General features: G+C 34.6%; 3 protein-coding genes across 5 annotated transcripts; all 3 read right to left on the bottom strand.

Annotated features, from left to right (window-relative positions):
• Nucleotides 1-2,561: 2,561 nt before the first annotated feature.
• On the bottom strand, nt 2,562-10,173 carry LOC120249491 (lysine-specific demethylase JMJ18-like). The gene is given in 13 exon segments (XM_039258019.1): nt 2,562-3,213; nt 3,331-3,516; nt 3,923-4,026; nt 4,143-5,187; nt 5,189-5,374; nt 5,687-6,055; nt 6,344-6,505; nt 6,918-7,139; nt 7,225-7,755; nt 7,889-7,966; nt 8,046-8,114; nt 8,271-8,551; nt 9,957-10,173. Coding segments are annotated over 12 exon segments (3,627 nt in total). The 5' UTR covers nt 8,547-8,551; nt 9,957-10,173; the 3' UTR covers nt 2,562-2,814.
• A 1,447-nt stretch (nt 10,174-11,620) lies between these two features.
• On the bottom strand, nt 11,621-16,084 carry LOC120249766 (protein LSD1). Of its 3 annotated transcripts, none has more exons than XM_039258402.1 (7): nt 15,768-16,084; nt 14,491-14,604; nt 13,655-13,771; nt 12,565-12,677; nt 12,395-12,469; nt 12,225-12,296; nt 11,621-12,118 (listed from the first exon to the last, which is right to left on the bottom strand). In XM_039258402.1, exons 2-7 carry the CDS (start codon nt 14,600-14,602, stop codon nt 12,077-12,079), a joined length of 531 nt encoding a protein of 176 aa, XP_039114336.1. In that variant the 5' UTR covers nt 14,603-14,604; nt 15,768-16,084; the 3' UTR covers nt 11,621-12,076. The 3 variants fall into 3 exon arrangements, with proteins under 3 accessions (XP_039114336.1, XP_039114335.1, XP_039114334.1); XM_039258401.1 differs by having other exon boundaries at nt 15,823-16,084; XM_039258400.1 differs by having other exon boundaries at nt 15,837-16,083.
• A 2,066-nt stretch (nt 16,085-18,150) lies between these two features.
• Nucleotides 18,151-22,437, bottom strand: LOC120249765 (vacuolar protein sorting-associated protein 2 homolog 2-like). Its single transcript, XM_039258399.1, has 11 exons — nt 22,246-22,437; nt 21,959-22,003; nt 21,715-21,749; nt 21,581-21,631; nt 21,257-21,361; nt 21,093-21,164; nt 20,908-20,979; nt 19,243-19,323; nt 19,073-19,108; nt 18,906-18,964; nt 18,151-18,480 (listed from the first exon to the last, which is right to left on the bottom strand). Exons 1-11 carry the CDS (start codon nt 22,292-22,294, stop codon nt 18,411-18,413), a joined length of 675 nt encoding a protein of 224 aa, XP_039114333.1. The 5' UTR covers nt 22,295-22,437; the 3' UTR covers nt 18,151-18,410.
• Nucleotides 22,438-22,661: the final 224 nt, after the last annotated feature.

Genomic DNA, 22,661 nt, shown 5'->3' with positions numbered 1-22,661 from the left:
CTCTGATTATTATTATTATTATTATTACTATTGTTACTATTATTAATTTATTATATAATATAAACATAACATAATAAAAATAAATAAAAAACATGTTACCGCCCTTTTAAATTTTTAAAAATAAAGAAAATAAAATAAGGGGGAGAAAGATGAACACTCGGCGAATCCCCCGCCGTCGTTCACTCGTTTCTTTGTATTGAAAGTGGGGCCTACTTAAAAAGACGATCGGACGGCCATAGACTCCTGTAGCTACAGACAAAGGATCAATCATTTGAGTCCCTGCGAAAAGATCGTGTTGTTTTGCTTGTCCATACTGGAGGTCACCCTTGTAATTTCATCCTTCCACTGCCGACGCGATAATCTCCAGCAGTTATTTGTGGGTCCCGTTCTCGGGTCAGCTTGTTGGGTCTCCATATCATTGCCACCCCGCCTTGCCAAAATGACAACTATGCCCTCATTGGATAAACATAAAGATACCATCGGCTCTTGACTTGATCCGTAATTTCGGTGTTCGGTAGCTCCCAGCCGCACGATGGAGATGGAGACCGGAGTCATGTCGGGACGAGACTGGGTGGTGTGTTAAAGCTCACCCAAAGTATTGACCACGGAATTGGACCTCAGAACTTGATGGTCATCGTGAGATCCATTTTTCAAAGACCCAGAAATTTTGACCGGAGAGCAAGAAACGGTGTTCGTCATCTTATTCTCAACACGTGGCACAATTTTATTGGTCCACGCTTGCAAACTGACTGCGCCACGTTGTTTGTTGCCACTGTTCTGAGCTCTGTCCTGTTGTGTCTTATATTTTACCCTTAACCTGCCTCATAATTACAGGAATACCACCGACCATTATAAAAAAGTTCACGAGGGCATTATCGTAAATGAGGAATAAACAATTTAAAAACAACTGGGGGAGCGCGGTGGTCACGTGGGCCGAAACCGCTTTAATCATGCGGAGCATCAGACCAAGAAAGAAGAAGGCACGTGCTGAGCTCGTCCCACTGATGAGGGCAAATTAGTCATTTCATTTAAGTTAGAATGGAGTTAGTTATATAACTCACGAGGTTTAGTGGGCCCATGGTTGGATCAAAGTTTGTGGTCGAAGAGATTGAAGCTTTTCAGAGGCCCACCTAAAAGCCCACTAATTCTTCTTCATAGAATGGACCACCATTCTTATCATATTGGTCCAACCTAACCCAATCTTAATTAATTCCTAATTAAGTCAACTAAGAATGTTAATTAATCAACGACCCCGATCCAATGTAGTAGCTGGCAAGGGTTATATCTCGTCTTTGACTATGATTATAATTCACGGGGTGTGTGATTATTAGTTTAAGCATTGCATTTAACTTAATATATTTATCTAATATTACGTGCAATGAATGGCCAACTTGTATAGTAACCACCCTGTTACTTTTTTTCCTTAAAAGGAAAGGAAATTATGAAACAGATCCCTCTTTTTCATAGATGAGATGCCTACTACTTGCATGAATTGTCATGCATGATCTTTCTTTTCAAAAGATAAAAAAAAATGAACAGAAGATTGATGTTGATTTAGAAGAACAATTGGCAATTGATGGAATATAGTTTAAGAAGAGACACACAGAGTATTTATTATACATATATATGGATGCCTTGGTGGACAGACTAGTTTGCACTAATTGGGACATCTGAGCAAGTCCATGTGGTCTTGTGGTAAAAGGGAAGAGCTTTTTGAAAGTGACCTGCTTTTTTTATATATATATATATATATTCTTTTTTATTTCATAGGGAGAGGCAATCCAAGGAAGCAAAGGAAGAGCTTTTTATGGGGCATGATGAGCATTGCATGGGCCCATGCATGCATGAGAGAGAATCCTCATCTGAGGCCCTATACTTTCTATTTAGCAATATCCATGTGGATAAGCTTCATATATTAAGTGCTCTTGGAGTGTGTGGGGTCTTTTGTGTTTTAACTTTTAACTGTTAGCTTGGGTTTCATTCCCAAAAAGAACAACTTCTCTCAATGCTTTCTTTCTTATTTTTTTTTATTTTATTTAAGCTTTTTCTGGGTCCTTGGAGATGACCAGCATCCTCAACTTTCTTTTTTTAAATGAATGAATAAATAAAATATAGTTTTATATATTTTTTTATTGTTATTTTTCTGCAAAGCTGGTTAAGGTCAGATGGGGGGTTATTATGTTTTAGTTGAATTTTACTTGTTTATCAAGTGGGTTTGATTCACTCTGATTTGAATTAATGTATATTTTTGAAACAGATACAATGCATTTCTCTCCATTCCTCATATAGATATATAAAAGATACCTTATTTAAAGTTTAGTATCCTTCCCTTACTTTATTAAGCATCATTCAAAAGGAGAAATTAAAACAAAATTCAAGGCAAAAATAAAAAACAAAAAACAAAAAACAAATTACTACCATCCCTGACCCAACAGAAATAATTTAAATACCAGAAATTCAAGAACTAATTTCAACTATAATTAAAAAAAAACCAAGAGGATTAGCTGTTCTTTACAAAACAAAGACCATAATGGTCAGATCTCCTGAATAAACAATATGTGTAACCTAAATTAAGTAAAGAACATGCTGAATTGAAAATGTAGCTTGAATCCACCATGTTCATTTTATGGGACTAACAAAGAATGAAGACAATGGTAACTGTGAGGGAAACAATGGATGAAAAGAACCGAAAAATAAGAATTCAGTGCTAATATCTATAGAAAAAAAAAATGGCGGCTTCACGCTTTACTTCTTGACAGAAGCTCGTCCTCCGAAGAATCGAATTATTTCGGTTTCTTGCTTGCTTGCTTGATCTTATTGTGTATGTACATTCTTCTGGATTTCGTGCGTCAACGCATACAATGCTGCATTCCAAGCATCGCTTCCTGATCCACTGTTGAGTATTTGATGCATCATTTTCAGTTCTTCATGGTTTGCCTTCTTGAATAATCGTCCGAGCACTGTTTGGACTTCTTCTGCCGATGACTTGTTGTTTATTTTTGGCTTATTGTTCTCCTGACTGGCCAAATTGACGCCGAATAACATTTTCTTGTTTGCCGGGCTGGAACTCATACATGAATGTTGCTCTTTTGCCTCCATTCCCACACACAAAATTACACCAGCCTCCGGAGTTTTTTCTAGTTCCAACTGTGAGCATGACTTGGCTGCCCAGTATTCTGAGCACATGTGAAGTGGATCGAAACTCTCGATAACCTGTTTGCAAACAAAATATCTATATGATGTGAATCAATGTAATAAAAATCATCGGTAACTCAAAAATAAAATGAAAGAATTATATACAAGTTATATAATCCATGGTGTCGGAAATACCTTTACTATAGATGGAGTAAAAAAACCAAACATTTCAAACCCATCTATGCTGTCGGGAAACTTGACCGGAGGAACCATGCCAGGCTCTTGACTGATCTTTTTGTTTAGTTTTTCACACACCAGTTTCCAACACTGTGTTGGACAAGTGTGCATGAAGCTAACTGATGGTTCCTCCTCCATTGTCACCTGCAATTAATAGGATCACGAAGGAAGATCAATTAGATAAAAAAAAAGTGACGAGAATTTGGAACATGCGTTATTCTTAGCAGATTTAAGGTCTAATTAAGCACATGTAACGCTGCTTAACAATCATTGTGGACATGACAGATTATCACAAATGTATTTTCATGTCATTAGAAATGTCTATAAACACATAAAAAAGTAAATATAATGATGATCATACGCAGACATAGGTAACCTTTGTTGCTGGTATACACCATGTCACTCTCTTTGACATTTTACAGTAAATTATGATGCAGATACTTATCTAAATACCAAATAGGTATATAATGCAAAGCAATAAGATTTAAGAAACAGATGATGCAATGACTGTATAGATACCATATGAATTGCAGATGTAAACAAGTCCCACCTTGAAAAGAGGACCCAAGATTCCGGAATCCACTACTTCAGAAATGTAATAGCATGTTTTAGTTGGATCAAGCACATTGAAGAACCTGACACGACTAACAAATCCTGAAAAACCAATTACATGGTGGTTACACAAAAATCAGGTCGTGCTTCTTGTTTCTGAAAATAAAATATTATATTTGGGCTAAAAAAATTCTATACTTGATAAAATGAGAATGTACCTTTTGGGAAGATGGCTTGCTTACTGCACCACTTCCTTCCTGGTATTATTGTTCCAAAGTTAATCAGTTCAACAAGGCAATGTGATGTCCCAGAGACCTCTATGGGAACACCATTACCAGCATCTGAACTGGATTGATTGTGGTGGCTGCCCAAAGCTTTTGGTAAGTGTGGCAGATGGTGAAGGTCCTGACCAAAAAGTTTTGCGCCGGACCTTTTAGGATATTTGGTGCCTGAAGAACATGATGAAGTAAGAAAAGCAGGAGACCACTCTTTGGAACAATTCAGGGGAACAGAAAATCGATTCTCTGGATTTGATCTCCATGGACGGCCTGTGGGCATTAGGGGCTCATTTTCTAAATTGAGTTTATCTATTCCAACTCCATTAGAACCCAAAACAGCAGATTGCGATGAACAACCTGGCTCTTCTTTAACATCAGGTGCCATAAGTACAGCATTTCCACTGCTCGCAAGCCATCTATCTCTGTTTCCAGTTGGTATTTTGTCTGTGTATAGATTAGAAAAGTTATTGTATTGGCCTTTCTTTGACGAAGCACTGGTTGAAGCCACTGGTGATCTTTCCAAGTCCAGAAACTCAATCTCATCTTTTAAAGGCCGTTTTGCTTTAACATCCTCTGATGTTTTGACGTAATCAACTTCAGATGGTTCATTACCATCATTTATCATTGTCTCCATCAAAGTAGCTGGGCTCTGTACTCTGTGACTCTTTCTTTTCTCATGATGATCAACTTTACGTGCCTGACTGTCATCATCCATATCAGGCCTGTTAAGATCAATGATTGGTTTTGGCAATTTAGAAATGGTTTTTTCTAAGGAATCTGTTGGGCCAGATGCATATTCTGGTTTTGCATTTTCAGATATCTCTCGTAGTGATGAACCAGAGGGTAAAGCCAACCCAAGATCCCCTTCAGCCCATTGTTTTACTGCACTCAAATTACCTTCAAGAGCTTCCACAAGGACATTCAGTTCATCAATGTGATAGCGAAAAAGGAAAAATCTTCTGGCGGGTTCGCAGGAGCAGAGGAAAATTTGCATGGGATAAGCAGGCAAAATGGTTTGGAGAACATTCACAACAAACAGCAGAAAGGTGCAGGTCATAGAAGCATGAAAAACATTCTCTCTCATTTGACAAATCAAAATCCTTGTCCATTCTTCTCACTTGTGGTTGACTACCGATAGACTCTCTTCTTTTATTCTCCATCTGCACTCTTGCCTATGAATGACAATAATTATCAGCAACAATAAAGCAATGGGATTCAAAATGTTGTGACAAGAGGCGGGACTGTGCCCCATGCCTGTAGTACAGGCCTTAGGAAGTGTACTTTGAAGTGTTCTAAAATTGCTAAATAAGAGATGCTGCAGGTTTCAAGTTTCTCGAAAGAAATTATATCATTTTGTCAAAGAAGAAGGATTCTATATAGTGAGAACGTAAATCCTAACACATTTCAATTTTACTTCTCTACTTTGTCCAAGCATGTTCTTACCCAAAAGGAAGACACACAAAAAAAAAAAGAGGGTGAATTACCTTAATGGCCTTAGTAAGTACTCCATCCTGCTGGCAAACACTTTCCCATCTGAATTTCTCAGAGTCCTGCTTCCCTAGCACTAAAACATCCCAGAGGGCCTTGATTGCTTCTCGTGCTGCACCAAGTAGCAATTTGTCATGTGACAGGGACGTTTTACGTGCTTGTTCACTGTAAAGTTCAACAGCACACTGCCCATGGGGCAACCAGTCCATTGGAGCAACATTCACAGCCTCGGCACAGTTGAATCCACAGTTAAAGCCGGAATGATAAGCTCTTGGAAAAGTGAGAACAAACTCTCCAGATTTCTGAATGACTCGATAAACAGGCACACCTTCAGATTTAAGAACTGAAGGGGACAACTGCGTCACCTGCTCAAATTAGTGAAACAAGTTCATGAGACAATCAAATAATAAACTTAGTTCAATAACATATTAAAGAACAAGATGGTAAACTGATGCAAAATAAATCAGTTGTAGGTCAGGGAGCACATCCTGATTGAGAAGATAGAATAAATTGGTGTTATAGTTCATAAGAGGTGGACAGTAATAGACAGAATTTGCTTAAACACAAAAAATAAAAGATAGTGTTAATTGTTCATTTTTACCATCTAGAGTTAATTAATATATATATACAGCATTGAGTAGTTTAGGACTTGCCAATTCATGCAGCAGGTCTGGTTGTTCCTCAAACAGTTCTGGTAAATTTCTCCTCATGGCATCCTCCAGTTTCAGTGCATCACTTCCAGGAACCCCATACCAAACTTTCGGTTCACCAAAATGCATGTAATTCAAAGAATAGAGGTGATGATCTTCCACGTGCTGTTGTCATACAAAAAGCAAGGATGGTAACATGTCAATCAGGAAAACAAACAAAATAACAAGCTAGAGAATGGATAATAGAATATTGAACTTAATCTGCCATATGGTTAGATCAGTAGAAAAAACAGCATCAATCAATCTAGTCATACTAAGTTTCTTCAGATGAAAAATAAATTAGTGCCTCCTAAATAAATCATATGTAAAGTATCATGATGCAGCTCTCAACTTTTTCACTTTTTTTCCCAGTTATTTTTTGTTTTAATTTCTGTCAAGAACAATATCCACGACACAGTGACCAACATAACATTTTGAATAGCATGGGATATGATTAAAATTTTCCAAAGATGTGTGCACAATGATGTTCACATAGTGAATAGCAAAGAGGAGAAAACATAAGCATTGCAAGACTTACCCAACAGAATGATGAAAAACACATCCCAATATATAGCCAAGGCACTAACACCCCAGAGATATCCCCTCTTTCAAATGCAAGAACTGATCCAGGAAGTCGAGGGAAATTATTCAAGTTCCAACCTGACAGCAGGTAAGGATCTGAGTTCTGATCAGTTGAGGAAGATGCTTTAGGAAACCCACTACCAAAAACTCCAGTTTCCAAGTCAGCACCATAATGAACCTGCATGTAAAGAATTTTTAATATATATCAAGGATGAGCAAAGGTAAATTTCATGGTTCAAAAATAAATCAAGAAAAGTTCATACCTCAACTTCATCAGTTGCTTTCTCAACCATCCGCCAATATTCACCTTCAATTTCTTCCACTGAAGGTCGCCACCCCTTCATTGAATCCTTTTCACTATCAACAAAATTTTCGCAGATATCTTTCATTCCAAAATACTGCTCTTTGAAGTCATCTGCATACTCTTGAAAGGTCTTCAGCGTAAAGTCTGAACCGGATTGAAAACCAAACTTTTCATCTGTGTCAGAGGCAGCGCAGTCATTGTTTTCGGAAGAGGTAGAGATATTACGTCTCCGGGTCATTCCAAACCTTAACCTTTTTCTTCTTTTCTTTTTCCTTTGACAGCGGTTCCTAGATCTTTTTCTCATTGGTTCTCTGTTTTGAAGCTTGTCAACTTGTTGAACTCGAGTGGTAAACTTAGCATGCTCCCATGTGCTCTTCACTCTTAAAGGGCAAGGTGGTTTCCATGATGATGGTGGGATGATCCGACATATACCATATTTTTCTGCTTTCTGACGTATACTAGCAATGTAACCTAGAGTATCCTTGAACTCCTGAAAAGAATAAAACCTTTGCTAACAAAAGGGCAGATGAAACAAGATTGATGCCAAAAGAAAAGGCAAATATGGAAGTAGTAGAAACAACTTGGGATATTAGACCTATTCCACCATAAAATTTGAGAAATACCTCTTCAGTAGGATAGAAAGCAGGTGCTTCATCAATGTCAGGTCTACATCCTTCTTCCAAACACCATCTAGCAGAAATCTGTTTTTTGAAGGTCACAATGATGAGTCAATGACAGAGAAGCTATAATCTAAATTTTAAATTTTCATTAAGTACATACCTTTTCAAATTTAGATCCAGAACATTTAGAACTTCCACCATTACGTTTGCCATGTTTTGGTGAGCGCTCCTGTAAAAATTCAAAGCTTAATGAACTACAATTACAAGAACTGTAATCAATAGCAAATATGAATGGAAGTGTGCATTATTTTGGTCTTTAAAGCTGGGTCGATATCTAATCCTGAAAAGAGTATTAGATAAAGGCTCATTGGATAACAATATCAACCTTGACAGGCTTCTCACAATCCAATTCCTCATCAGAGCTCAAATCAAGTACACCATAATGTATCCCATTTCTTCGCTTGCGTGAACGCTTGATTTTGACTTCTTCACAATCAGCAGAATCATCATTCATTTGTATCGGCGGTGTTGGCGTGGCCTCTATGGAATGACCAGAATTTGTAGTAGTCTCTGGGTCCTTCCGGAAGTCAAGGGGCATTTGTGAGGTTGTGGTTTCTTCACTTGGATGTTCCAAATGATTTAGCACATGTTCCTTTTCCATTTTATCTGCCAAATAATGTTGAAAAAATAAGGACGTTAGCTGACATTGATATCATTTCCTAGATACATAGCAAATTTTAGAGGCTTCATGTTTCTCTATTGTGATAGATATCAGACAAAGAACAATTTTTTCACCATAGAAAAACTTGACCAAGAAAAAGCAACATAAACTAACCAGACCACATCATCAAGGTTGTGATTCTAATAAATAGTTCAGACACTCCCTAAAAGGCAGCCATGTTCAAGTGCTTTCATTAATTAACAGAGCCCTTTATCAAATTTATTTGCAAAAATCAGCATGCAAAGAGAAAGAGCTCATATTATCTAGAGATCTGATTGTCATATAATATCTTGAGCTTCTTTACTTCAAACAAAAACAATAACTAAGTAAAGCACGACAAAACTATTTTAAACAACCAACATTTGGAAATCTCATCCTTCATGCAACAAAAGCCATCATTTATGAAGTACTGCATCTATGTTCCCACTTAAGTTATTTTGCTTGTGATGCTCCCATTGGTTTCATCCACACAATGTATTTCACTTTCCAGGTTTGAAGGCAAAACTCCATATTCATAAATGAATCAACAATAGATGCTGATAAATATGGAAGATAGGAGCAAAAGCAGATATGAATAGCCACAATGATAAGAGAAGAGCAGAAAAGAAAGTACATGAGAGAAAAAAAACTAATTTCAATTAATATGTTCTATAACCAACAACCGACATAGAAAGAAAAATAAAATCCCCTCTCTTCTTAGGAGAATAGATCAATTCTAGATAACGAAGTTCCTCAAACTGATCAACTAGAATCAGAGCAATAGCATGATGATACAATCAGGGCAACCCAACCAAATTCATCAACAAATAAAGACTTACTCCCCAAATCTCATGACTCAATAATAGATCTATCATAGGGTTATTGATTAGTGATGTGATCGATAATCAATATACTAACATTCAGAAAACATACAAATTCATACATAATAGATACTCGATTGAGATAAATTCAACCACCTTCCATATCCATACCCAATAACCAAATCAATCCCTAACAATCCAAGGACATATAGAAAGCAAAACACCAAAACAAGAATTAAAATAACTTTTCATCAAAACATTATCCACATAAGAAAAGAAAAGCAAAGAACAAACAATAAAAACCTAATCCAACATTTGATCATTGTAATCTATGAAACAAAAAAGAAAAGGAACAAAACCAGCCATACCTTTCACAAATTACACGACCATAAAGACATTGGAACAGAAATCTCAAACCACAATAACAAAAATCAAACACTAATGCCAACAACACAGCAGGAGCAAGAAGAACAAATAAAACCACAACAAAAGATCAAATTTTGACAAATCCACAGATCTAAAAACATCAAATTTAGGGAAAAAAGGTTACCCTTCTGATAGAATTCACAGCTCCTGAATGGTTCTCCACCAAGACCACAACCCTCTCAGCCCCTAGAGAGAAATAAAACAACGAGAGAGAAAAAGATATCTTAAAAGCACCAAAATAAAAGAAAAATAACAAACAAACAAAGAAAATTAGGTCATTTTATATCGAATTGAGGGAAAACTGCTATTGATCTTAGTTTTATTAGGAAACAAATTCTATTTGTCTAAAATTTATTGGAGAAATATATATATATATATATATATATTATTTATTTGAATTTTCATTAATAGAAAAGTGTAAATATATAATTATAAATAAATAAATAAATAAATAAGTTAGAAACCGGGAGGGAGTCAACCGACCCACAAGCTAAGTCCTAACTGAAACCCCGAATCTCCAATAAGAAAGCTTTGGGGGTTGCCTATGGTTTGCTTTACTCCCGTTTCTTTTCCCGGGTTTTTACATATTACCCCCTTGAGAACTATGAAATCATGTTTTTTTTTCTTTGTAAAATTACATTTTGAACCCTATGATTTGGGTTCGTTAAGTAAAACTTAAAAGGAGTTAATGACCCTTGCATGGGTGATGGGTGTATCAAAAGATTTATCTATTTATATATATAATAATATATATAAAATAAAGGGATAAGATAAGAAAGTGATGTAGAGAGGGGAACATGAGATTTTAATGTTTGATTAGGATTTTTTTTTTATTAAATGCTTGGTAATACCAATTAAGTACTGTAATTAACACATGCATATTTTCATTCTCTTTTTTTTTTAAGTCAAAATAATAACAAGTCAAATATTTTAATTTTTTGATATAAAACTACATTCAAACTTTTACTGGTAATTTTTTTTTTTTTCTTTTTTGGGTAGACCTTTCATTGTACTTTAATTTCTTAAAAAATAAAGACTCAAATTTCAATTTCCCCACACAAAAAAACCTCAAAATTGTTAAAGGCGTTTGTTAACTCACCGTTATAACTTGAGGGGCCGTAATACTTTATTAGTAAAGGAAAAAATTCTTTTGATTTTTGATTTTTGATTTTTGAGAGAGAAAAATTGAATGGTTTTTAACATAAATCACAGGGGTGTATCCCATAAAATAAAAATAAATTATTAGTTTAGTATTTAGTTTATGCATCTATTTAAGTCCATATATTAACATATATGACAACCAATTCTTTTCATATTTCAATTTAAACCAAACATATTATCAAATAAGTTAATTATAACCAACTTAACAAATGCATCCGATTAATATGGAAATAATTTAAGTGGTGAGTCATGACCTAGTCAACTTAAACTTATTAATGAATTGGATATATGCAAAATCATGGCTTTAAATACTCATGAATGCGACAAATTAGTAGACTTTTAATAAAAGATAAAAACCGATAACTGATAGAATCACAAAAATAAATAAATAAATAAAATAAAACCAACGCATGAAAGCTATGGTACTCAAAATCCTGTACTAAAAGATTTTATATATATATATATATATATATACACATATATATGTATCATTCTAGTCACATCTTTAAAATAAAACAGAGGAATCAACTTAAAAATCCAAGTTGCATGAATTCCAAATCCCAGAGTCAACCAATCCATCCAAAAGTTGCATGTCTTGGCATGTAAACTCATTCCAAACACATAATATGAAAAGAACTCATGTCCTTTAGCTTATCATACAACAATGCATTGCCAGGTAAGTTCATTCCAAACTTACAACAAAAACATGTTGTACTTTTAACAGACCAATATTCATTTGTCTTTGATAAATCGATAACAAATTACAAGCATACCAAACACAAAGGTGACAAGATTTCACCAAAAAAGTCATGTTGTGGATGAACCTTTTTTCGCTTTGATGGAGCACACATTTTATGGTAATCCACAAACTTCTTCTGATACTGCAGGTATTTGACAAGGGAAAAACCCGTTGTCGAATTCCGCATCCAATTAAAAGACACTCATCGTTTTTGTTTTTAATGTGTATGTGCTCAATTGTTCTAGCATGTAGACAAGTTTCATAAAATGAAATAATAAAACTAGTAATCACCAAATCCACATTTACAGTAATTTCCTTGAGGGGGCATTTGGGTAAGCCTGATGTCATTTTTTCTCCGTGGTGACTCCGACAACCACATTGGTCACCTGCACCAGAAAGTATTAATCCGATACTTTTTAGAATTCTAAACGGTACATTAAAAAAAAATTCTAGCAGAAACTGATATATGCTAACAAAACAGGCAAGAATTACCAGTTTCCCCTTTTCATCCACTGACATTGGATTCTCAACAACTACTGTCTGGCTTTGGCTGTGTGTTGGCGGCTAAAAACAACAAATATATATATATATATATATGAGTACAAATATTTCCATATGGTTATTGTCAACTAAATTAGCCAGATTAGAGTAATGTATCATACAGCTGAAGTTGATGGTGGCATAGTTGTCAATCCATTAGGCCTGTTTACAGGGATTGGTACCCTCGCGGTATTCATCTGCAATCCAGGAGGAAAGAAAATATCCGGAAAGTTAACTTAAAACATTTCAGTCAAATGCAATAAAATAACAAAGAGCCATGCATTGAGCATACCCCAACATTTGTAACATAGTGGCATACTGCACACTTGACAGAAGGTGCGCCAGAAGGATACATCAAAGTTGTGCGACACTGTCCACAGTTCACGTGAGCAACCGGACTTCCTCCTTCACAAATGTTGCATGCATCAGACAACTAGGCCCAATAATAATAGATTTAACAAACTAAATAATAGCAGAGGAGGTACTCCATTATGTTTTGAGATGGAAGGAAAAAAACTCAACCACTTAGTCTAAGCTTGTGTGGAATGTGAAATGTCATTTCAGTAGAAAGAAATTTGACTTGAAGTGTCTTCTTCAATAAATGATGACTTCTACAGAGAATGTTCAGAAGAAATTGCAAACAATGGGAGACTTTGAAGGAACAGAAAAGTGAGACGAACGAGAATTATCACACAAAAAAAAGCTAAAACATAAGACAAAAACTAAGCCATCATAGAATGTTGAATGCATTAATCAATTGAAGCATTACAGGTAAACTAATTAGTTCCCAAACCAGAAAAAAGAAAAAAAAAACACACACACAGTAGAGGATAGTAGCATGGACACGGATACAGTGACACAATATGGACACAACGACATGGTAATTTCTGAAAGTTAAAGACACGGGTACGGCAGGACATGGCTATAAAAATTTATTATATATTTATATAAAAATTTTATTATAAATATAAATCTAAATATTTTTCATGTAATATATATCATATATTACTTATAGATTAATTGGGTGATCTTGTGTATTGGGAAGTAATTAGGAAATATACATGAGTAATTTAGAAAAATCATTCACAAAGCACATGAGTGTCTGGCGGTGTCCACGGTGTATCCATGTGTCCGACACGGGTACACCAGACACTCCCCGGAGTGTCCGTGCTTCATAGTCAGGATACTTTTGTGAGATTCATAGCCTGGTTGGAGCTGTCTAAATGGAACTATTATCATAAAATTGAGATGTAGAGATGCTATGCCAAAAATTAAGGAAAAATTGTTTTCATTCTAGGACACTAACCACGGGAAAACAATGAAAATCCTGTACAGTAACAACAAATTTCAGAATTAAGGTAGAGTCTCATGAATAAGAATACCTGATGATCTTGCAACATTTATGGTATTACAGCAAGAACATCTAACGCTGGTAGCACCACGAGCGTACATCAACAGTGTTCGGCAGCCTCCGCAATATAGCTGGGACATCTCCGTTGCTGCAAAAGTTGTAATTCAGCCTCTGATGAAGAAAAGGATCTCACCCAGTGGAGGAAACAATTCTTTTATTAAGACATGGATAAAAATTTTAATTTTACCAACAAAAATTGGTGATGAGAATTAAACACAAAAGACATTCGCCATACTGTACAAAAAGAATGTGTCTTAAATAATACTGAACAAGGGAAGGGAAAGGAAAGGAGGGGGGCTGCCAAACAAGAACTGACAGTGTATTTACCTCCAAAGTCTGTTGATGGGTTCAATGTTTTCCATTTATAAATGGGAATTACATGTGCCGCCATGCATGGTTTCATATTATTAGTTGGTAGATTATAAGAGAAGTGGCATTACGGTCATAATTCTTGAGTAATGTCTTGTATCATACCATTTAGCTACTAAAATGACACACGTATTGTCTCATGTTAACGCTTGCCACATAACCATGGCCCTAACTCATGAGCATGCGTGCCCATAATTATTAGCGATTAGAAAACTTCAATAAGTATAGCTGAAACAAGTTTAGAAAAAAAAAATTAATAAGTTGGCCAGAACAGGTAAAACAGAAGACAATTTCATATGATGGCATAAAATACTAGACAAGGAATATTATCATGGTCATTGCCAAGAAACAAGCATCTCTAGTCTCTAGAGAATAAATCATGCAACACGAAACATGCCAAATAATCAACATTTACGAAAAGAACAGATCGAAAAGGACCTGGTGGAGGCACATGTGTTATGGTATTGCATATTGCACAACAGACATTCGTAGCTCCCCTCGGATAAAGAAGAACACTCCTACAGCCGTTGCACACAAGTTGACTCTGCATACCTATACAAAATTCACCAAGTCAACACCCACTGATAAAATGCTATGACCAATTCAGGAAGTCCTTTAAAGTACAAAACCCAACAAAACAAATGATCACTAATCAGATTATAACTATCATAATAGAGTCATAAAAAAAAAGAGCCCGTAATTCAGAAGAAAGCATATAAGAAAATTATCCTCCGCCACCAGCACATATCAGGCATTAATGCATCAAAATACAAATTCAATAGATCTATTGACAGCAATCATTTCTCTAAATGTTTATCACACTTGTTTCTTCTAATAAAAGCTGAAATAAGATAATTTTTCTATATGCCATCAGTCTCGTTTCTGCAAGCAGAAAGCATATCGCAAATTGTTTGTTGCAGCAGGACAAATACACAATCAAAATTATCCACAAGAAGAACAACTTTCTCATGGTCAATTATAAGTTATGCATTATTCACTCTAATGATAGGATTGATAACTTACCATCAAAAGAATTACACAAAAACCTCAATAAATGGTGCCTATGACAATTAAAAAGTGTTACTGTGTTAGAACATCTGGTCTCATCAAGCTAGAGTCTTTACCATCACCTAACATAATAGTTATTCAAGCATAACATTATGCAAGTAGAAGCAAATCAAATAAAAAGGAAATGCTTAATCTTACAAATTAACTATAAGAAGGCCATCACCTAACCTTCTTTAATCAGGAAAAATTCAGCACCAAAATCAGAGAACCCTTCACCAAAAATTCTAGTAAACATACCTTGAATAATCAAAACTATGAAACCTCTCCGCTAATTAAAAATTCTCTGATCCTTATAACAAGGGATAAAACTCAATCAAAGTCCTACCATACATCTCAAAAGATTCAAGCACTCATCACTCCACCATTGTTCTGAAAATTCGAACTTCAATCCTTTCATACCCTAACTAACAACATATGCTCGTGAAAATCACAAAAGTTCATTAAATCTCAGCAACACCATATGAAATCATCAAGAAAAAGTTTAAATCTTTCCAGCATATCAACCGCCATTGCCTCCCCACACAAATCTCTAAATCAAAACCCATTACGCCCCGTCTTAAAACAAACAAACAAACAAACAAAAACATTATCTTTTCCTCCAATTAATCAAACAAAAAAACAAAAAAATATCACAAAAAACAAAGCACCTTCAAGAACAAATCAAAAAGAAACCAAGAATCTGAGAGCAAGCCGGAAACGAACCCTCGGTGCCCTACCCGGAACTCAGACGGATCGGGAGACCAAAACCAATGGCGAAGAACAGCTATTCCGCGTTGATGATCACAAATCTATGGTATTGGCGTCAAGATTTCAGAGATTTACAGCGCTTTCCTCGATTCGAAGAGGAGAAGGAGAAGGGGCGAGGAGAAGAGGGAGCGTGGAAACTGGATTTCGTTCGGAGGATGAGGACACGAAGGATCTGTTTCTCGGTTGTCTAATCCTCAAATCCAACAGCGTCTTTGTTTGGAAAATTGATTAATATTATGGAATTGTTTTTTTGCAAATAAGACCCTAAACATTTCACCTTTTATCCAAAGATCCTTCTGGCTTTATTATGGATATTTTCGAATAAATTAATTTTTTTATTTTTCAAGTATATATATATATATATAAATAGTATATTACTCAAATATCCCTCTATAGTTTTATTGAATAATTTAATCATCTTTTATGCCGGTTATTTATGGGACAAATATAATGATTATTTTTTTATAAAATATAAATATACTTTTATACTGTTTAGAAGTGTTTAGGTAAATGATACTATAATGGTAAGTCACCACAAAGTGTGCAAGGTGGTCTCAGTAGACCTAGTTTTATAGAATACTATTACTGTTGATTCAATGTAGTATGTATACTAAGTCCCAAAAATGGAGCCAGAAATTATAGGTAGGGGGCGAAATGTAAAAAAATAAAATAATAATTAATAAAATTTTTATAATTTTTTTTAAAATTTATATTTATGTTAATTTAAAGTTAAGTTTATAAAAATAAAAGTCAAACAATAATTTTTTATAAAAATTATGTTAAAAATATAATTTTATATATTATATAAGCTAATTTATAAAAAACTAAAAACTAAAACATAGATTTTTTGAATAATATACATACTACATAAAATAATTCATAAAATATCAATATATCAAATAATAAATCTTATAAATATTTTTAAAAAATTTATTATGTTTTAGATTATTAATATTAATTTATAAAAAAAATAATTTTTTTAAATAAAAATAAAAAACCACAAAGAGAAAGAGAGTGATTTTTTAAAAAAAATAAAAACCTAGAGAAAGAGAGAAAAGTAAAAAGGAGAGAGAGAGAGAGAGAGAGAGAGGGAGAGAGATTTATGGGGGAGGATTCGTATTTTTTAAATGATAAAAAAATTATTATTATAGAGTTATAGTATTTGATACGAAGATATGAATCCATATCTTACTGCGTTTACATGATAAATCTCTATGAATTATTAAGTTATTATAATTTGTGTAATTTTTTTGTACGTTTGTGCTTTTGTAAAAATAAATAAAAAAATAAAGGCATGTAAAATTTTAAGTTTTCAAAGTATTTATTATATATATGAAAGAAAAAAAATTAAAACGGTATTTGTATAATTTCAAGATTACAAAAATAAATTTATCAAAAATATCCCTTCTAGAATTTATAAACTGATGCTTTAAAGAAAAGAATTGAACGTATGATGTCTCTAATTTTCAAAAGATGATTGCCAATTCAAATTCTTTTGTAAGACTTTATATGATTATTGATAAAATGATATTATCACTCCTAAATATCATTAAATTCTTTGGTCAAAGCAACGCATGATGTAGACCAGGTCTTCGCTCTTAAAAATATCACAGGGTTGTCTATAAAGAAATAAAAATAAAAAAGCTTAAGAGCTAATTAATATCAAAGTCGGTGGGCCAATAGATCAACAACCTTTCTCATTAGTATGCCGACAAATACATAAAAAAATTTAAAGGGTTTTATTTCCCAATCTAAAAATTTAACTATAAAGAAGTACCTTGCATCACCTTTCATACACTTTTATTCTTTCATTTTTTTTAAAATTATTTTAAAAAAACAAACAAACATTGTCGGGACCTATACGAACATAAAATTAATATCTCAACGACTTCTATGTCCTCATTCTCTTTAAATAGAGGTTTAAACTCACCTCTTCAGTAATGACACAAATACTTTACATAAAAAACTAGGTGCCAACTGCCAATAGACCTAGTGGTTTTTGGCCCACATAGTATTATTCTATTTAGATAAATGGAATAATTCTTTTCACCTCATTAAATTCATTAAAAAAAATTGCAAAAGGATAATGGCATATATACTCCTGTAGAAGTCAAATTTAAATAGACTGCAGAGCTTGTGACTTGCTGACATTCAAAACATTTGCTCAATAAGAAGAAAAGAATAATTGGCTTGTATTCCCCTTCAGATAATTGGAATAATTCATATATTCTTGCATCTTTTTCAATGAAATGATAAATTAATTCAACATATATTCCCCAAAGATAAGTTGGAATCACAAACCTACCATATCATTTAACACAAGTGAGATTCTATTTATAGGAAGAAAATAGAGATACAATCATACCTTCTTCCAATTTTATGGCAACAGTAAACACTGACTGCAGAAACCAGAGTTGGAAAAACCAATAACAGGATAACAGTGAAAGGTTTTACCAGCATTCAACAACAGAAGAAAAATTTTAATAGTAATATTATGGAAACTATACATATCATGTATATTTCGATCTCTATCATAGGGATGATCAATTGCGCCGAAGGGATGCAAACCTTTTCTCTAGATCATCAACACCGGGAGTCTCAGGAGCTGTGTTCCTGCAAATATACAGTTTGAAGACAGTAACAAGTGTCCACCAATGGCAAAGAGCATCTTATAGTATCAAAAATATCTCATTCAGTAGGATGTTTAAAAAAGCATGAGCAAATGGAAAATCAGATTCTTTCAAGTATGAATGAGATTTCTCGCCGTTTATTGTATAACACCTAAAGAGATGCTTCCCACTAACCATGTTTTTAGAATTATTCCTTGAAACTTTCTACAACCATCCATATATTATTTAAAGAATGGTGAGTATGAACAGCAATTCCAAGGTGATATACTTACAATCTCTTAAAGTGAGATGATTAGATAATAATATCCTAGGAAAATTATTCCTCATTGTTCAATATCTCCACTGCTTAAATTTAATCCTGGGGCATCCAACTACCTCTATTGAAGATATAAGGAAAAGAGTTGATACCTTGAGACACTTTCAACTTTCCTTGTTGTTGCAATACGACCTTTAGGAGCTGAAGATAACTGTGAGGAGTTGGATAAAAAAGAGAAGAAGATAACCATAAGGAATCATGAAAATTAAATGGGTGAGGATCAATAAAAAACTCTCTTCATGAAAGCAAGAAAGCTTACCTGGGAGGCAACACCGACTCCAATTTCGTCAAGTACCTAAAAGATAATCATGTTAAGGATTGAGTAAAATAACATTGTACTGCCATGGATGGTAATAAGCCCTCCACATCCTTTCAAAAACCGTAAAGAACCAGTTCTATGCTTATCCATAATCTAATTCTTCAGCTTACCTGGTTGGTCAGCTCTTCTGTCTCCTCCTCTGCTTCATCTTTGTCCAAAGTTTCATCAATAGACTCTGACATCATCTCAATCTATGGAGAGCACAATAGCAAATATATATCAACTTTAGAAGATGAAAATTGGACAAATGAAAAATATCAGTTCTAACATCCCAACTTGCGCATAGAAGATGAAAAGCACAATCTCAAATATGTATCAGCTTTAGAAGATGAAGATCAGACGAACGAACAATATCGGTTCTAACATTACAACTTGTGCATAAGGCTGCGAACGAACCAAGCCATTCGTAAGCTACTTAGAGCTCAGTTAAAAAAAAAAGGCTCATTCATCAAACAAATGAGGCGAGCTCAAGCCTGATTTTCAACCTCAAATAGTTAATTAAGCCAAGCTCAAGCCTCATACTATTTTGCTCATTAAGACCCATGAGCTTGCTCAATAAGAGGCTTGTGAGCCTGTTTGCTTGAGCCTCATACTATTTGGGTCATTTAGACTCATGAACTTGCTCAATAAGAGAGCTTGTGTGAGCCCGCTGGCAAACAGGCATTTTTGAGAGTTGTTGTAATAATCATGTAATGAAACTATTAAGATTTGATGTATTAGTCTATATTCAATTCATTATAAACAAGCTTAACATGCTTAGCATGCTCAAGCTTAACATCTTAATGAGCCAAGCTCGAGCTCGGCTTAATTTTCACTATAAACAAATATTTTTCAAGCTGAGCTCGATTCACATAGTTTTACCAACTCAAGCCAAGCTCAAGCTCAGAAGTTAAAGCTCAAATCGAGCTCAAGCTTGTAGCCAATTCTGCCTAGCTTTGCTGGAACACTTTACAGCTTGGCTCAGCTTTGCTCGATTGCAACCCTACTCATGCATGTTGTTTAAAAAACTATTATATGGCATAAAATGCTCTCTCATCCTGTCATCTTCTTTCATTTTAATCATTTAAATTTATTCATTATTTATGGTTCTTGGACCATACATGTTAAGAGACTTGAAAGGTAGAAGGGTCAAGTCAACTTCCTTCTCACCGTTGAGCAGAAGGGGTTGGAGCAAATCTGATTGCCCCGCAGGGGTTCAGTAGATTCGGCAATGGAGAGTTTCCTCCAGAGGAGGTTTACGCTTTCCCTTGCTTTATGCCATACCCTATGAAAGGGTTGGTTGATCAAATTTGTTTTAATGATTGTAAGTGTGTGTCTGTGTGCGCGTGAGCACGCACATGTGTATATATATTTTTAACTTCTCAGTTCTCTTCTACAGCATTAGGTGTCCTGGTCATCTAACCTAAATGTTCTCTTAAGTTTGGTATTGCATCATTACTGGTTTTTGAGAGATCTAATAATAATTTCACCAAAAATGCAAGGTCAGATGATATGAAAAGCACATAGAGGTCTTGTATGCTTATGATACGGAGATATGGCACATCTCTCAATTCTCTAAAGTTGGTGTTATGCACAGATGTAAAATGATGACCGAATGATGATGGTTCAGGTAAAATTACATTCTTAGTAACTCCAGCCGCATATGGACAAATACTTCTTAAGTGGATAGATTTCGAGCAATTTTATGTGAAATGCCAAGCTGATCATAGATTGGGAGTGCTAGAAGTTCAATTATAGAAGATGAGATCATATAAAAATCCAAAAGAAATACTTACAGTCATGTCCATCTGTGATGATTGCTTTTGAAATTCTCTAATGACTTTAGCCTGCTTTGCTGGCTCCATTTGCTGAAACATGTAAATTTCCATGAATAACTGAACCAAGTCTTTTTCAAAATATCAAGTGGCTGAGAGAACTGAATATCCAGTTTTTGACTTCTCAAAAACAGTTCATTAATTACCTTATTCATGGCTTTCATTGCTTTACTTGCACCTTTCATCCCAGTAGAAATGGAGGTACTAGCATACATTGCCTGAGAAAACAAAGAACAAAAACAATGCATCTTTCAGGAAAAAAAAAAAATTAGGAATTCCAATCAAGAGCAGAATCTTTAGTACTCTTGACCTGTGTATGAGTTGCCACTCCTCGTATTTGCGCACGAGTTCCTTGAAGATTAGTGATTTGCTGCCTAAGTCGAACAAGCTGACGAGCCAAGATCCGTGTTGCGGCCTGGAAGAAAAGCCAAGTAGAATGCATAATTGATGCAAAATAACAATGAGAACTATTTTATGATGAAACTTCAAAGATTGCAACCCAGTAGTAGAATAACATATAAGGTTGTTCTCTAACATGAACAGAATTGATATCTGATGGTTAAAAAAGAAACCATCTGCATAATTGAATCAAATGACAGTTGAAAGATAATATACAAAATCCCAGTAAACTTGCCTCATTTCCTGTTTTTGCTGTCTGCTTTATCTCTGCCACCAACTTCTTCTCCTGCCACCATACATTATCAAATAAGAACATGAAACAAGAGATGCAAAATATCTCATTCCAATTAAACCTATCAGGTCACAAACCTCTAGTTGAAGAGCTGCAATCTCCCTCTCCACCCCTAAAAACAAGCAAAACAGTAGAATGAAAACGGCTCCATTATTCATTAGCATACAAGAGTTAATCTCTTTAATTGATAAGGTTTTGAGGTACAATGTGCGTAGAAAGGCAAAGAACAATAAATCAAATCAAATTCAAAAAAGGTAGTTCCAGTCCAGCTGAATCTCTGAAAGAAAAACTCAGGTTGGCATCAAAGACCAGACTTTTCACCTCGTGTAGCGATTGACATCTCTCTCTTGCTTTCCCTGAGGGCATCTGCAATGTTCCCTCGGATGAGGTTCACAATCACCAAACTATCAGACCAGAAGAATGACGCAAGAAATGCCAAAATCCTAGTGAAAATCAACGAATATCGGCAGTAAAAATGCGATCTTTTCAAAACCTTTCAATAAATCAAAGAATTTTCACATGAAAAAAAACATAACATCAGGAATCAACGCAAAACAAGTGGAATGCGAGTGACAAAAACCCTAGAAATCTGCAATAAAAGGCCTCACCTTTGGCTGAGGTCTTCTTCCTAAGAATCAAGTCTTTGAAAAAACCCATCTAGATCTCAGGGAAATGGAGATCAACTGGAAATGAAATCAAATCAAAGTCCAGAAGTCTCTCAGATCTAAGGATTTCACTAGGGTTTCAAGCGATGGAACTCCCAATATGGAAAGCTTAGCCAGCGCAACGGGAAAATAGCCGTTGTGACATTTTTTTTTTCTTTCTTTATTTTTCAAACTTTATAAAAAGGTCCCCCATCATTGTGTGTTTTGTTTTTGTCCTGTCACTCGCTTGAGGTTTTTAATTGTGATAATAATTTTTAATAATTACTAATAAATCATAAATTATCCACTTTTAATTTGAGTGGGCAAACTATCATCATTATTTATTTTTTTTTATAAATATAAATAAACAACAAATCTCT

The sequence above is a fragment of the Dioscorea cayenensis genome, chromosome 19 (genome assembly GCF_009730915.1).
Source record: "Dioscorea cayenensis subsp. rotundata cultivar TDr96_F1 chromosome 19, TDr96_F1_v2_PseudoChromosome.rev07_lg8_w22 25.fasta, whole genome shotgun sequence".
NCBI classification, from domain to species: domain Eukaryota; kingdom Viridiplantae; phylum Streptophyta; class Magnoliopsida; order Dioscoreales; family Dioscoreaceae; genus Dioscorea; species Dioscorea cayenensis.
This window is presented reverse-complemented; position numbering and strand designations above follow the sequence as displayed.